The sequence below is a fragment of the Scyliorhinus canicula genome, chromosome 13 (assembly GCF_902713615.1).
Source record: "Scyliorhinus canicula chromosome 13, sScyCan1.1, whole genome shotgun sequence".
NCBI lineage: Eukaryota > Metazoa > Chordata > Chondrichthyes > Carcharhiniformes > Scyliorhinidae > Scyliorhinus > Scyliorhinus canicula.
The window spans coordinates 69,973,115-69,990,046 of record NC_052158.1 but is presented as its reverse complement, the minus strand read 5'-3'; the positions used below and the strand labels follow the sequence as shown (position 1 = coordinate 69,990,046).

The window sequence follows — 16,932 nt, the reverse complement described above, 5'->3', positions numbered from 1 at the left end:
AGTGTCTTGTGCTGTTTTAGTTTTGTTGGGAATGGAAATAAATTTGAAGTGAGATTTATGTTCATGTGATAAACATTTACTTGGTTTCTAAAGGAGAGTAATGCTTAATGAGCAGTGTCTGTAGATGGCTCCACAGCAGGCGATCATAAATTTGGAATTTTTAACACCTCTTTACCTCCCCTATTCTAATGAAAAGACCCTTTAATCTCTGAAAGCTGAATTTGACCAATGATTTGTGTTTATGTGGCCATCATGCTTAATTGGCAAGGCCAGGTAAAGCTGCCAGACAGAGGTCAATGATGATAGGTAAAAGGTCTGACTGCATGAGACATTACCCCACATCCTCGCTCCCAGGAAACCCTGAAATTTCCATTCTTGCTGTAGATGTGCTGCGATGGCACAGGGGTTCCTGACAGTAATTGATGCTGTTGCTTTAGTCCGTTTGAGAGATTTGGAGTGTGTCTGCAATGTGCATCTGACATAATTACTCACCTCAGGAGTGTTTAGGGCTGTGGGGTTTGTTTCTATTGCCTGACTGCAAATTGAAAACTGAGACCTCGCGTACTAAACTTTGTAGCAGAAGAAATTTTGCATCTAACCAACCATGTCTGTAGTGTGACTTCAAAATTTCTTTTGTATGTGCTTTAAGCTTTGTGGGAAGCATACACTTCCGGTAACACTGCCCTGTCTCACTGTGCTGATTTTACTGAGCAATATTTGACTCCTCTGTGGGGAGAGGCCGTGGAATGACGATGGTAGACATGAGTGCTTGGGAGCGGGATTTGCTGGTCGCTGGACTCCACCAGGAATGGTTACACTGCAGGGATGCAGTGCCTGCAGGTGAAGTGTTCTGTTCAGTGCAGTCTAGTTTCGAAGAAGCGTCACACCGACGCAAAATGATTCTCTCTGTGCAGATGCTGCCAGACCTGCTGAGTTTTTTTCCCCAGCGCTTTTCCTGTTTTCATTTTAGATTTCCTGCATCCGCAGTATTGTGCTTTTATTAACTAGGTGTTTATGGATTTGAAAGTAAAAGTGAGGTGGCTCATGGGGAGCAGTGGGTGGAGTCCTGGCCTATCCGCTGTGGAGAGAAAAACAGATGGCATATCGGAACTGTGACCCATCGTCAGAACTGGGAAATATAAACCACTTAGAAAATAGTTAGCTTAGATATGGCACATGATTTGGCGGGAAAGTGCTACAGGAAGTGGTTGGCCTGCACAAGACTTTGTGCTAAGTTGGAGGATATCCTGTTTTATAAGAGCGTACATTATAATGTTGAAAACACTTCTACTGAAGTGTAATTATGTGTCTTTCATGTTTGTAGCTGAGTGCAGTAGGGATTTATTTACAGCAGTCTTGTTCTTGAATTGACCTGAGAACCATTTGCAGCACACAGTGATCTCCAGCTGAATTACTGCTTCATGTGTCTCCTAACTCCTACTCTCAGCCAGAGTAAATTAAGAATCGTTATTCTATTTTATTTTCTTCTTGCCCGGGACAGGAGTGCTCTTGGTGCCTGGGCCACTCCAGCTTCCAAGTAAAAGAACCCCATTAAAATAGCACCAGCACTTCCATTTTTGTTTAATCCGTGGAGAAGTACCTGACTCCCACACCGAGCCCTCTTGGCGGTATGACTAAAATACGGCTCAGTGCTGGAATTACACGCACTGGAATCGGCCCATTGTCCCATCACTCTTGCAAGTGGCTTTGAGCAAGACGTAGGTCTATGGTTCTAAGTTTTGGTTTTCAAACAAATCTTTAAATTTCTTAGGAATCAAAGCTATGTTCTGGATGCCACTTTCTCCTGTGAAAGACGAAGTTTGGAATTCTAGCCCCACTCTAGGCCTTGAGCACAAAATTCAAGGCTAACACTGTGGCACAGTACTGAGGGAGGTGCAGTCTTTCAGGTGAGGTATTCAACCAAGGTCTGACCTGCAAAGAATCCATGGCACTATTTTGAAGAAGAGTTGGGGAATTCTCCTTGGTGCCTTGGCCACTATTTATCTCTCAATCAACATCACAAAAACAACTTATCTGGTCATTATTGCTGTTTGGGGGAAGTTACTGTCCACAAGTTAGAGACAGACTTTCCTAAAGTCACAATAGTGACTGCACTTAAAAGTATTTGGATGTGAAACACTGATATGTCAAGTAGTCATGGAAGGTGCTGTATCGATGCAGAAAGCTGATCGCACTTTCTATGCTTAATAGTTGTAACATTGACTTCTTGCTCCTTGTGCCTTCTCTTTCTGGAACAGCACACATTGACAGGACACAGTGGGAAGGTGCTATCTGCAAAATTCCTTTTGGACAATGCTCGGGTGGTGTCGGGTAGCCATGACCGGACGCTCAAGCTGTGGGACTTGAGCCGCAAGATCTGTAAGTACTCAGGGCAATGTGAAGAGGAAGTGGCAAGAAACAGTGCAGTGCAAAGCTTCTCCTTCCAATCCAGTGCAGTCACAGACCAAGTTGTATTTTGTTTGGAAAAGCTTAAGATGGCTCAGTCAGCAGTTAAGTGGCCTACTGACCACTGTAGCAGTGAGCCATAACCTCCAGAAAGTCACAAATTTAATTCTCCTCCATTGTCAAGGTAGCTAATTTCAGCAATCGGAGCCATATCTCAGCTATGCATGGGGAAAACTAACCATGGATCCCTATTCCTGATTATTTTCTCAGTAAACCCTTGCATAAAAATGGGCTGAGGGGCGCAATTGGGCATGTGTTATGCGTGATTCAGTCGCCCCTTCCTTCAGGCTTTGTGGCATGTAAGGAACTCGGAGACCACTGGACCAGGTGGAATGTTACCTCAAGAAGGTGTACCGATTTCATTGGAGGATAAAGACAGATTAGAAAGGGGGAGAAATGAAATTTCTAGCAACCCAAAGAGAGAAGACATTCCAAGAAGGAAAATCTTTAACACAACTCAAAGGCAAATTGTTAACCTCTTTTGACTTTTTTGCATTTCCAGCAATTTCTGTTCAAATATCTGGTATTTTGCCTCCTTTTCAGAAAAATTGGACACAGTGTGCCTTCCTCTCCTTTACCAGCTCATTCCCTCTTCCCACATCTGTTTCTACCCGCCATCCACAACCCAACAGAATGAGATTCACTCGCATATTAAGTAGACAGCTTATCAATGTGAACAGCAGATGGAGAGACAGATCAAAATAACAGTGTAGCGCAATGATTTATAGAAAACCGTGTGGAAGTGTATTGTTGAATGACATTTTGACATGTGCATGTATTAGCACACAAGTCATTTGGAAACAACAAAATCAAGCTGTTAAGGAATATTGTTTCATCTTACTTCCGTCTCCTTATTCAGTGTTCACCTCTTCTATTCCAGGTATCAAGACTGTATTTGCTGGCTCGAGCTGCAATGACATTGTTTGCACTGAGCAATGTGTTATGAGTGGGCACTTTGACAAGAAGATTCGCTTCTGGGACATCAGGTGAGATGTTTATGATGGATTTTTCTCCTTGAATCATTTATATGTTTCTGAAAATTTGTCATGTTATCGCCGCAATGCCAAAAGGCAAAGTATTGTAGACTGGACAGTTTATGCAACTGTTGAGCTCACTGAGATTTTTATCAAGCCCTTCAAGGAGTAGATTGAGTATGCATTTGAGTTTCTCACATACTGCAGAAGTGGGGCCAAAGGTTCAAACTTTGAACATTGTTCAGAGGCTGCACAGAAAGTTGTGCAGAGCTTAGTGAACATGTGGAGGAAGCTGCTCATGGGGTGAGACTATGCAGGTCTATCGAAAAAAGAAATAGCAGGAGTTGGCAGTGTGGTCCATGGGACCAATTCTGCCATTCGGTATCATGGCTGAACTTTAGCATTCATTTCACTTTCCCATCTATTTCTATGATTGTCTGAGTGACTAAAAAACAGATCAATCCCAGGGTTGAACATATTAAATGACCAAGCATCCATGGTATCTTGGGAGAGAATTCTGAGTGAAGCAATTTCCCCATATCTCCGTTTTAACTGGCTGGTCCTTTAGCCTGAGATGCTAGACTCTCCAGTCAGGAAAACAGCATCTCAGTGTCTGCTCTGTCAAGTCCTCTCAGAATTTTACACATTTCACTCAAGTTCATCCCTCATTCTTCTCAGTGCCTGTGAGATGCCCATTTAGATAACTATTTAACAGAATGGCCAACTGAGAAGTCTTAGTTTTGGTATTGGCAGACTGCAAGATCTCTTTCAGTTCTGTACTTGCCATATCATAGAATCCCTACAGTGCAGAATGAGACCATCCATTCGGCCCATTAAGTCTGCACCGACCCTCTGAAAGAGCACTCCATTTAGGCCCACTTACCCGCTTAGTCTCCCTAACCCTGGACACTAAGGAATAATTTATCATGGCCAATCTACCTAACCTGCACATATTTGGACTGAGGGGGGAATCTGGAATACCCGGAGGAAACCCACACAGACACGGGGAGAAAGTGCAAACTAGACACAGCCACAATCATCCAAGGCCGGAATTGAATCCGGATCCTTGGTGCTAAGGCAGCAGTGCTAACCACTGTGCCATGGTGCCGCCCCTATATATAGCAGATATATAACAACACACAACAGTTTGGATATTGTTACAATTATGAGATTTGTAGGGTTATATTTTGGCTCTATAGATTTAAATGTGGGATGAATGAAGGTCGGAATGTGACCTGTTATGCAGTCTGCCTGACAAGCCTGAGTGGTTTGATTGCTAGACATGGAGGGGTCTTAGATTGTTTCACTAGGAAAAAAATACAAGGTATTTACTCTTGGAAAGAATGGCAGCAGTCTCTTGAGTTTGCAACGAGTAGATAGAATCTCCCAAAGTCCTAGGGAGGCATTGAAGGTACCAGGTTGTGAACAGTTGCGCCTAGACTGTCCATTTAATTCTAAGATGGAAGGCAGTTGGGATCAAAGATAGCTAATTAATATTTCTACCCAAATACAAACTTATTGTGTATCACATTGCCATAGGAGACCATTTTTTTAAAGATCAGGTTACAGGCTTCCCAACAAATCAATGAATATCACAGAGAACTAGTAGACGTACTGTGTGCTCAGCAAAGAAAAAAAGCTGCTGGACCTTGCAGGCTTACCACAACTAGATGCAGGAAGTAGAAGATGTCTCGTCAAAAAGTTGCATCCGATGTCCTTACTCTGGCATGGCCAGGCTAAGAAGAATTATTTGAACAGGCTTCACTGCCAGTGATGGTTTTGGGAAACTATCCAGAAACTGAGGAAAGTGCCTGGTGACGGTCATTTGGTTACTACTCAGTGAAGCGGGAATAGAGGAATCGGTTGGAAACTGGGAACATTTGTTTGCTAAAAGGACTATAATTCTGTGGAGAGTGCAATGTGTGATGATTATAAATGGGGACGTTTAAAGTCTATAGTTTAACGCTTAAATTGCATATAAAAAGTGTTCAGTTTGGTGTTTAGTCGTCTGTTACAGTAAAAATTTTAAACCATGAATCTTGTTGTGCCATTCTTTCAGCTACTAACTGGAAGTTCAGGGGCGCAATCTACCCAACTGGGAACAGAGTACCGTAGCGAGCACTTTAACCGTGTGTTTCCCGGCGCTCAGAGTGACGAGAAACACCTTGTGATGGAACTCATAGTCGGGTAGATACGGGGCCTTAGCGGGGAATTCTCCGGCAAGCCCACACTTTGTCTCGTTTCCTACACTGAGGAGCTCCGCTCACCGCAACTCCTCAGTGCAGGAGTTCAGAACGCTCCAACTCACCTATAAGTGAGTCCCCAGGCCCACCCATGCAGGGTACCCCAAGCCCAGTCCACAGTGTGGGAAAATGCCTGCTTGGTTCCTTGGCAGTGCCAGCCTGACAATGCCCCTGCTAGTGCCACCTTGGCAGTGCCAGCCTGACAGTGCCCCTGCTAGTGCCACCTTGGCAGTGCCCCTGCTAGTGCCACCGTGGCAGTGCCAGCCTGACAGTGCCCCGCTAGTGCCACCTTGGCAGTGCCCCTGCTAGTGCCACCGTGGCAGTGCCAGCCTGACAGTGCCCCGCTAGTGCCAGCCTGACAGTGCCCCTGCTAGTGCCACCGTGGCAGTGCCAGCCTGACAGTGCCCCTGCTAGTGCCAGCCTGACAGTGCCCCTGCTAGTGCCACCGTGGCAGTGCCAGCCTGACAGTGCCCCGCTAGTGCCACCTTGGCAGTGCCCCTGCTAGTGCCACCTTGGCAGTGCCAGACTGACACATAAGTGGCAAGCCTCCGATCCCCTGGGAGACCCCCACGAGTATCGTTTCATCTGGTCCCCGTTTGTGGAGACCAGCACTGAATGGTGCTCGCCTGAGATCTCCAAGGCGAAGCTTGTGGGAGTGCATGTTAGAGTGAGACTAGTTGTCTCACTCTAATATGAAGATTTTCCAAAAAGTGATCGGCCCACAAGGGGTGAGATTCACATTACGTTAGATCTTGCGAGGTGTGGTGAGCCAGGTAGATCCCGGAAGAGGGATCTCCTGGCTGCGTTGCACCGTGGCGCGCTGCCTTTCGGGCATAACGTGGCTGGTAGATCGTGCCCCAGATTGTTTTTTTGGGTCCTTGGTCTCTATGGAGATAGAAGCAATACCAGTTTTGAATGACTACGGTGTGAGACTAAGAGTTCCATGAGTAATCTAATGCCACATCTCCACAATACTATTAAATCATGTGCATTACATTTTTTGTTCCTACCATCTCCAGGACTGAGAGTATTGTGCGTGAGGTGGAACTGCAGGGTCGTATCACAGCACTCGATCTCAACCCTGAGCGCACAGAACTACTCACCTGCTCCAGAGATGACTTGTTAAAGATTATTGACCTACGCACAAATGTCACCAGACAGTCCTTCAGGTAATTGGAAGGGGTGGCCCAGACTGCTTCAACTCTATAACTGCCAAGCAGAATCTGTCTTTCTTTTATACCAAAGAATTGCAATGTAAGGCTGTTTATGTTTAGGAAGCACTGTTGGGTTTCCATCTGTTTATGTCTAAGGATTGTGTCCATTTATCTTTTCCCATTTGCTTGTGGAATGAGTGGAATTATTACCCATTCCTAGTCCTTGGGAAGATGATAGTGAGCTGCCGCCTTGAACCTTTGCAGACCATGAGGTACAGGCACACCCACAGTGTTTTTAGGGAGGAAGTTCTAGAATTTGACCCAGTGGAAGTGAAGGAATGGTAACATAATTCCAAGTCTGCATTTTGGTTTAGAGGGGAATTTGAAGGTGGTGGTGTTCCCATCAATTTGCTGCCCTTGTTCTGGGTGGTCGAGGTCACGGTTTTGGGAGGTATTGTCAAAGGTATTTTGGCAAGTTGTTTGCAGCGTAGCTTATAGATGGTACACACTGCTGCCACTTTCTGCCAGTGTGGAGGGATTGAATGTTTAAGGTATGTGAAAATGGAGCGCTGAGCAAGTCTGCTTTGTCCTGGATGATGTTGAGCGTATTCCATCACCCTCCTGACTCACTCACTTATAAATGATGGGCATGCTTTGGGATTCAGGAGGTGAGTCACTCGCCACAGAATTTCTGGCTTCACACCTCTTGTACCCACAGCATTTATATAGTTGTAAGTTTCTGTTTAATGGTAAACCCTCCCAAGGAACAGCTGCAGCAAAATTACGACACATACTAGGGATTGATGCCCTACTCTGGCCTGTTGGTTGGTTGCCCATTTTTTCATTCATACACGTGATGTGGGCATCACTGGCAAGGCAAGCATTTATTGCCCATCTCTAATTGCCTTTGAGAAGATTCTGGTGACTTGCTTTCATGAACCACTGCAGTCCGATTGGTGAAGGTACTCCTTCAGTGACCTTTTTAGCAGTTTGGTGCAGCTGAGTGGCTTACTGGGTCATTTCAGTGGGCAGTCAACCACATTACATAGAGTCTGAAGACACGTACAGGACTAGCCGGTAAGAATACCAGATTTCCTTCCTGAAGGTCACCAGTGATTTGTATTTAGTTAACTGAATTTAAATGCTGCAGCTGCTGTATTAGAATGTGATTGTGAATCATTTTGCCTCAGCCACTGGATTAATAGTCCAGTAACTCAGATATTGTTACTGTGCTTCTTCGTTAACACATGTGGGTGATTGGTGCCTTTCTCAGTGCTGCCTTTGATCATGTGCAATCTCTTTCCTAAACAGCGCACAAGGATTCAAGTGCGGGTCTGATTGGACAAGAGTAACGTTCAGGTAATTGAGCTCTAAAGTGCTTTGAATATCTGCTAGTTCACAGATCATTATGATTTAATGAAAAAAGAGAATCATGGAGGATAATGTAGTGGGGATGTGGAGACGCTGGTTGTATTGGGGCACTGGGTGGAGTAAAGGGAGAAATCAGGTGTGTCTAGTGGGTGGATGTGTTGGGAGGGAATGTCAGTGTGCTGGGGTTGGGTGGAATGGGCAGGTCTTTAATGGCAGCAGGCTGTGTTGTGGGTGGTGGTGGAGGGTGGGTTGGGGGGTCAAAAGATGGCATTGGCATATAGCAGGGTGCTATTTATATCCGGTTACAGTGGAAGATTTGTTAGAAATCTACTATCCAGAAGGAGGCTATTCGGCCTGCACCGACCCGCTGAAAGAGCACCCTAACCAGATTCCTACCCTATCCCTGCAAACCTTTAATTCCACTTAACCCGCGCATCCATAGACACAAAGGGGCAAATTAGCATGGCCAGTCCACATCTTTGGACTGTGGGAGGAAACCGGAACACCTGGAGGAAACCCACGCAGACACTGGGAGAATGTGCAAATTCCATGCAGACGGTCATCCAAGACCACAATTGAGCCCGGGTCCTTGGTGCTGTGAGGCAGCAGTGCTAACTACTGTCACCATGCCGCCCATGAGGGATTCATTTTTTTAATGGGAGCCCCATGAAATATCAACGCTCTTGCAAATCCCTGATCCTAAAACTTCATTGACGCTGTCAGGGCAATATTAATGAGGGAACATTTCTTAAATTTCTATGCCTTGATCTTACAAGTGCGCAGACCAGATTCAGGGTATAACTTGGTGACCCCCCACCATATATAAGTTAAAATCATCTTCACATTGCTTTAAATATCCTGTGCTCCTGATGATGAGAGCATTGAATGGCAGCACTTGATTTAGTTTCCCACTTCTCATATCATGGGAAGCATCAGTGATTCTTCACATCGTGCTTCCAACCCAAGCTGATAGCTGGTACAAAGTTAAGCTGGTCCCACTGGCATTTTTTTGCCCCTGCGCCTGAGATCTGAGCCATCGACCACCTGCCGCCAAACAGGGATGTACTCAACTACTAATTGCCTGTGTGGGCCTTCCGAACAGCATGACGAATCATGGTCAGAACCACGAGGGCAAGTAGAGTTGATCTTGTGTTTTCTCATAGCTTTTATAAATAAATATAATGTAAATTTAATAATTTAGGAACAGGTGTTTTCTGGCCCAGGCAGTAATGTAACAGACAGATTCGCCTCTTGAAATTTTCAGATGTGCGTGCGTCCATTCTGAAGGTTTTTAGTCCAATTTGAGCATCATGCTGGTGATTAATGGGTATCAACCAGCTGAAAATTGGCAACAGCACCCCATTACTTTTGCCCATTACCAAAAGCCTCACTTTTTATCTTTATTCTCAGATGTGGGCATTGCTGGCTAAAGTTACCTGGCCTTTAAGCAATTAAATATTTGGTTTGACACTGGGGTCATATCTGAGCCAAACTTAAGGGCAGCAGGTGTCCTTCCATGAAGAGCATTAGTGAAGCAGTGTTTTTTTATTGCATGGTTCGTGGCCACTTTTCCTGATAATCAGCTTTGTATTTGTAAAATATTTTTCAGCTGAACTCAAATTCTCAAACTGGTTTGTGGGGATTTGAACTCTCATTTGCTTGATTAATATTCCAGTAAAAAGTCCTTCCCTTATTGTGCCCCTTGTCCAATTAAGTCCTCGTAAGGCTTTCATGAATACAGCTCATCAGCAAAATAAACAGATATGTCACAGCTCCTCTAACTGCATGGCTCAGTAGAGCTTCTTAATGTTGCTCTCGTGGTCTCAATCATTAACCCTGCAGTATGGCATTGCCCTATAATGTAATATGTGCAACAAGTATTCATGCGAGTCCAGCCCTGTGAAATCACTCTAAACCAATTCATGCTCTTTTCCAGCCCGGATGGGAAGTTTGTGGCTGCTGGCTCTTCGGATGGGACGCTTTATGTGTGGGGTGTTGAATCTGGGAAGACAGAAAGAACCCTGGGAAAGCACCACAGGTTTGTTAGACTGGCTACTGAGTAAGGGCTGTAATAGTTGCTTGTAATGCTGTGTTCGCCTCCTGCCCAAGTGCGTATTTGTTTGATGGACCTTTTGCTTCCCTCGAGCAATTGAGCTGTCATAAGCTCAGCTGTTTTAAAGTGTTTGTCCTGCACCATTTTAGTTGTGTTCCAATACCCTGTCTTCACCAGTGCTAGCACCCTGCCCAAGTGACTTTTATTCATGCGTGAGCCTACATTGCCACGGTCCAAAAGTCTGTGAAGGCCATTACAACTGACCCCAGTCCTGTCCACACTTGGGTCCCAAAACAGGTACTCGCCAAAGAGAGTTAGTAGATATTGGTTCTCGGATCCCATCACCTCCCACTGCTCCATAGAGTGTATTTTCTGAGGACACTACTGGAGTATGGAGATAAAGCTGCATACTCTATTATCACAGGGCATTTGTGACAGGAGTTTTGAGTTCCATCAGAAAGCTAGGTCAGCTGTCAGCAGTGCCGGGGTCAGCATACTTGAGGAGTAAGATTACTCAGTCTGTCATGGGTTTGACACAATTCTTGATCTTCCAGGTTTGCCATGTTGAAGCTGCCTGAGACCCAGAGGTATCCTGTTTATTGTTCCCATCATCCCTCCAGCCATCGGAATGCAAATTCAACTCCTAGGAGAGTGGTGTTTGTTTGACAAAAAACATCTTATTTGTCCACTTGCTCTACACCAAAAAAACCCCAAAGAGCTCTATGCAGCAACATCACTGGGTAGTCCGGAGCTGCAGCGGAATCCATTTTCTCCCTGTGTTTTTCACTGTTCTTCTCCCCCCCCCCACCCCCCCCATTATTAATTGTGCTGTTTGCTATGGGGCAGATGGAGTTGCAGATATTTAAAGTACACCTTTCCCCTCTTCAGATTCATAACTGTTCTAGTTAAGCTCAGTTCATAGCATTTTGACCCAGGGTCAGATGACCATGGGTTCAAGCTCCAATTTATTTTTTGTACCAAATCTAAAACAATTCAATTGCTTGTGATGTGCTTTGTGAGATCCTAATGATATGGAAGGCAATATTGTACGACTATTTCTTTTCAACATTTTCTTTTTGATTGGCATTTTTCCAAATTTTCCCCCTCCTCCTGGCGATGTTCAGGTGAGCTCAGGCTAGCAAAGGGTGGAAGGTGGGATCCAGCCAGCTCTGCAAGGAGGTAAGTACTGAACAGAATCTAATCCTTACTCATACTTTTTGTCCCCCATTCAGCTCCTCTGTAAATGCAGTGGCGTGGTCGCCGTCTGGAGAGCATGTGATCAGTGTGGACAAAGGAAGCCGTGTGGTACTTTGGTCAGAGGCTTAATTTGATGTGACCAGAAGGTGGCCAGCGGTGCCCTTGTATACATGCAACTTCCAGCCGCTCGCAGGAGATTGGCCTGTGGCATGCTCCAAGCTATGAAAGGTGCCGTGGCAGAGGAGCCTCCTCCCATACATCAGCGTCACTGGAAGGGCATTCAGACAATGACTGTGAACTCTTGTACATTTACAATCATTCGTGAAAAGCGTGCTCTCCTCCTGCTGGAGTATATCGCTTTAGGAACTATATGGAGGGTCTGTGCTGTGTACCAGCTGCTGTGAACGACTTTAGGATGTGGGGCCATCCTACTTGACATGGGTTAACCACCTAAGGTGCCCAGTTGTTTACTCTGTCCATGGCTACCATTTTCCTGCTGCCATATCAATGGTAGCGGTTTTTGCCATTGTGTCTGCTTTGCCTCCGTCTGTACACTCTCCCCTGACCTGGATAAATATTTTGATCTTTATTTCTTTGGATGACATGGGAAAGAAATGTTCTGATAGTATGAAGTGTTGACAGGTGGTATGTGTTCTGATTATTTAAGTTTTCTGTTGAAGTAGCTTGAAGTGATGGTTTGATGTGTTGTAACGATGGGGCAGGGTGATGTTGTGTAGTTCGCTTTTCTTTAGGGAGATGTAAACCATGTGTGAGAAGCTTTCCCCAAAAGAGCAATTTAGTAACTGCAACCCAAAGAACAAGCAATTAGAACATAGAACATACAGTGCAGAAGGAGGCAATTCTTTCTGCATTTGTTTTTTTTTTTGTATGTGGATGACCATGGAACGGCTGCATTTACTGTCCATCCCCAATTGCTCTCGAGTTAAATTACAGCATCCTTTGAGTGATGAGTTGAGGTCATGAGCCTCCCGTCAGTAATCTCAACAAGCAGGGAATGTGTACACAATGGCACTGATAGCCGAGCTACACGATTTTGTTCTGTTTATCTTCAATAACACACTGATGGGCTTTGCCCATAGCTATTTAATCACAGCCTCTGTTTATCTTCGATAACCACTGATCAATCTCCCGCTTCTCACCCTATTTAATCTTGCATTCTATTTTCCTTAATTTGCCCTAAATTTACAATGTTTGCACTTAGCAACATAATTGCTCGACCTTCTTCCTCCAGTTTATGTTCAGTAAGCTGAACTTCCAACACTGTATGTTTAATTTATACTCTTTGTACAGAGGAGCAGCTCCCAGGTTTTGCACTTTGGAATTTGTATCTCTGGCACAGTCAGAGCAATCTCATATTCAAAATGTCTCTTCTGAAGACTTATTACCGAGGACGCTGCCAGAATAACACTAAACCCTACAGACGGGAAGATGCTAGGATGGATTCTCAGCCTGTGTTCTTAACTGGCGTTTGAGGCATCTGTTTGGAGCCATAAAGTTGGCATCAGTGCTCCTGGACTAGGTGCAGGAAAGAGCAGCCAGGATTTCCAGGCCTAATCATTGCAGAGTAACCCTGATTGGAAAGTACGGACATTGAGTTGGGGCGGAGAGCATTTAGCTTTGCTGATCCCATGGTGTGCTAGCATCGCTGTCTAGACATGCTCATGTCTAGCCAAGCATGGTTAAGCTGAGCACTAAAAGATCCAGAAGATGCCTATGAAACTGCGCCAAGAGTTGCCGCCTTGAGAAGAGGAGAGGGAATTTGTGCCTAAGATAAATGTACACAAACTTCAAACAGCACATGTTGTATAGGTATTGATCATTTCTAAATATAAAGCAAACTAGGGCAGAAAGCTTCAAGATAATGCGCTCGTAACGTCATGGAGCTCAAGCTCAGCCTAAGTTTTAAAATGAGCTACTGTGTATAATCCACATCAACACCAGCTCTCATTACTAACAGCACAGGCTAACTGAAGAACAACCAGTAATCTGTGCTGTTACCAAGCAGTGTTTGCACTATGACTAAAGGAGTGTTCACAGCTACACATTGTGCTTTGTACAGATACTCAATGATGGTGGAAATGAAAATAAAAAGCTGCAAAGAACAGCAGACCCTTCGGCAGCAGAGGGAAAGTTTGTTGACCCTTTGCCATAACGGACACGATTACTGGAGAGCAGATTGTGGTCTACTGTCATGTGGAATTGGGAATCTGAGTTCAAATTTGGTCCTAGCCAATGGGATGGGGGCTAGTTGAATGTATCTAGTGTGGAATGAGACTGTCAATCCAGCTGTTATTGGGTGCACAGCCACAGCAGAATATTACCCATACTTTGCACTAAACTGACCGGTCGAAAACTTGATGTGATACTTGGAAAAATTTCTCTGCAGCACAGTAGAAGTACTCCGCCTGAGGTCATGGGGAAATCATTTGATTCACACTCGCCCAATGCTGTGCCTAGTCCAGGAGTGCTTTGTGCAAAAGTTTAAAGGGAGTTTTACTCTATAACACTTGTGATATCTGACCTGGGGACATTGGAGAAGTACCTTCCTTCATTGTAGATCTAACCCAAGTTATGCATGATCCCGGAACGCCTGATGAGGCAGTACTCTGTATTTAACCTGGAAATGCTTGTTGCAACTGTGTAGCTTTACTCTGTATCAAGCCCATATTGAACCCGAGGTGGATCCAGTACACGGTTTAAGCACACAGTAAATCTCATTCAGTTTTAGTATGTTTCAGCTTTAGTCTCAGATATATGCTCATACACTGCTGGAAGAATGTTTGAGCTAGGCCCAATTCTCATCAAAAACTGAGACCGTACAATTTCACCTTGCGTGAGTTTAAAGTTTTTAAAAAAATGACAAACTTTCAATTTTTCATCCCATCAGTCTTGCTGGATTCAAACTCATGATGATGTAGGTCAAGAGTTAATCCTCTGCATCATGCTGACCCACATTCAATTAAAATAAAGTCTTCCAATAACTGTCCCCATATCTCAAAATGCAGAATACTGAAAACCTGAATTAAAACCAAAAGCTGGATCCTCAGGTTAAGTAGCATCTGTGGAGAGTGAGAGTTAATGCTTCAGGCCCTGTGACCATCCATCAGAACCAAGAAAAGTTAGAAATATACTAGGTTTTGAGCAAGGGGTGAATGGGATAAGTAGAAAGGGAAGGTCTGTGTTGAAGTGTAAGACAGGATATATTGAAAGACAAAAGAGTTTGTCTTCCAGGACCATAGGAAATGGTGATGGGGAATGAAAATAAATAAGTTGTACTTGGAGCAGGTGTTCTGCCGATAGCGAGCAAAAGATGAGGGGAGAAAATGAAATATGCAAATGAAAGGAAACAACACGGGCAGCGATATGATGATCTGAAATTGTTACACTTAAATGAGTCATGAAGGTGTCTACTTGAAAGAGGTGCTCTTCCTGAGTTCGCCAGAGGAGCATGCATCAAACATTGTTGCTGCTTGTCCATCACAATGAGTTTCGGTAATGCTGAAGGAGTTGTTCATTCTATGAGCATCAGCTATGTAGCTCTGTTCCATGCGTAACAATGCTCATATCGAGCAACATTTGAATCTAGTTTCTGGCTCCATCTTTATTCCACTACAAGCAGAGCATTTTACACCCGCTGAGATTGGGGTAGGGTTGGCGAGATAGGTGTGCTTGTTTTACATGCTCTGTAAGGTTACGGCATCATATTTTGCCCTCAAAGCTGCGCATCAGATGTTTAAACATCTGGAACTTTTCATTACTACTGATCCACATGGAAGAGGGTTCAGTTTTGTTGCAGATGCCCATTGCTCGTCCAGCCGGTTGTCAGTGAGATCCGCTCAGAGTTGAGAAAGAGCAAACGAGCGTCTCTTCCTTTAGTTGAACTCTCGGACCCAAAACCTCCCCTGGCCATTACAGTTTTACCAAATGCCCTATTAAGAAATTGCTTGCACTGTGACTGCAGACTAGATTTGTGCTCCTGAACTGGAGTAGGAAACAACGAAGGCAGGGTCCAACCTTTGTTCTGTGTGTGTAGTTGAGTGGCATGATCCAATTACCTCGTTTGTATGGACGCTTTAAGAGTACTCTCCACAAAGTCTATTTGCACTTTATATTTTTTTTTCTGAAGAGCGCAGCATTGTAACTGCCTCGTTGCCTGGCTGAGATTTGGCTCACTTGTTATGGCTGAATCCCATGTAATCACCATCGATTTTCTCTGTAAATCTGCCAGTGCTGCTTCGTTACAAATGTTTTTTTTTAATAAAGTGAATTCTAAAAGCTACATCAAGTTCTGAATTGCCTTTTCAACTTCAGGTGATGTTTTCTCTTGTGTTTAAATTTGTATATAAAAGCTTCAGGCAATTTGAGAGTCAAGATGTTAAATTGTCTTCCTCACCTTCCTTTTTCCCTTCCACGGTTAAAAGCTGCCCATAGCAGCAGGGCTTGGATTCTCGTGTTGGGACTGGGTGACATAAAATGATATAGTACAGAAGCAGGTCATTGTGCCTGGGCCCTGCAGCAGATCTGAGTGCATTTGAAACTCTGTTTCTGCTAAGTTAGCTGTTCTCAGCTGATGAACAATTGATACTGGACTTGATCAGTATGGGGCTGTTTAGCACAGGGCTAAATCGCTGGCTTTGAAAGCATTTGAAGCCTACTCGTGACAATAAGCGATTTTCATTTAATTTCATCATTGTACCTATTGGGCAAGGGAAATGGGGGATCTCAATTCCTGATCCTACAAGGAGGGGTGTGTATGTTGAGTGAGGAGAGAAATGGTTGTAATATTGATGTTTGAATCACTTGCTGCCACTTGTCGCCTGGGTTCCCATTGGCGTTGGTCACTTGGATAATTCATGTTTAGTCCCCTGTCCGTGTCGGCTCTCTGCAAGAGCAACCCATCTCATCCCACTTCTCTGCCTTTTCCCTGTACCTTAAATTATTTTCAGATAATTATCCAATTCCTTTTCAAAACCCACGATTGAATCTGCCTTCACTGCACGCTCAGGCAGTGATTTCCAGATCCTAAACACTCGCTGGGTTAAAAAGCTATTCCTCATGTTGCTGGCCACTCACCTTGGATCTGTCCCCCATGGCCTCAACTCTTCTTGGAATTGGAACACATTCTCCCTATCGCTCCTGTCCTTCATAAATATGTACCTGTCAGGCAGGGAGGAAGTGGTCGAGCGAGGGAACTGTGGTTTACTAAAGTAGTTGAAACACTTGTCAAGAGGAAGAACGAGGCTTATGTAAAGATGAGACGTGAAGGTTCAGTTAGGGCGCTCGAGAGTTACAAGTTAGCTAGGAAGGACCTAAGAAGAGCCATGAGGGGACATGAGAAGCTTTGGCAGGTAGGATCAAGGATAACCCTAAAGCTTTCTTATAGGTATGTCAGGAATAAAAGAATGACTAGGGTAAGAGTAGGGCCAGTCAAGGACAGTAGTAGAAAGTTGTGT

General features: G+C 44.5%; 1 protein-coding gene and 1 non-coding gene across 5 annotated transcripts in view; both read left to right on the top strand.

The window, feature by feature from the left end:
• Positions 1-15,758, top strand: part of LOC119975455 (autophagy-related protein 16-1-like) — a 41,622-nt gene extending 25,864 nt beyond the window's left edge. For all 4 annotated transcript variants that reach the window (XM_038815131.1, XM_038815133.1, XM_038815130.1 and 1 more), the window contains 6 exons: positions 2,259-2,379; positions 3,347-3,452; positions 6,703-6,852; positions 8,149-8,196; positions 10,145-10,246; positions 11,494-15,758. In XM_038815131.1, coding sequence (XP_038671059.1) covers positions 2,259-2,379; positions 3,347-3,452; positions 6,703-6,852; positions 8,149-8,196; positions 10,145-10,246; positions 11,494-11,587 — 621 coding nt within the window. In that variant the 3' untranslated portion in view covers positions 11,588-15,758. The remainder of the gene's footprint in view (positions 1-2,258; positions 2,380-3,346; positions 3,453-6,702; positions 6,853-8,148; positions 8,197-10,144; positions 10,247-11,493) is intronic.
• On the top strand, positions 292-557 carry LOC119976900. The gene has a single exon (XR_005463058.1).
• Positions 15,759-16,932: the final 1,174 nt, after the last annotated feature.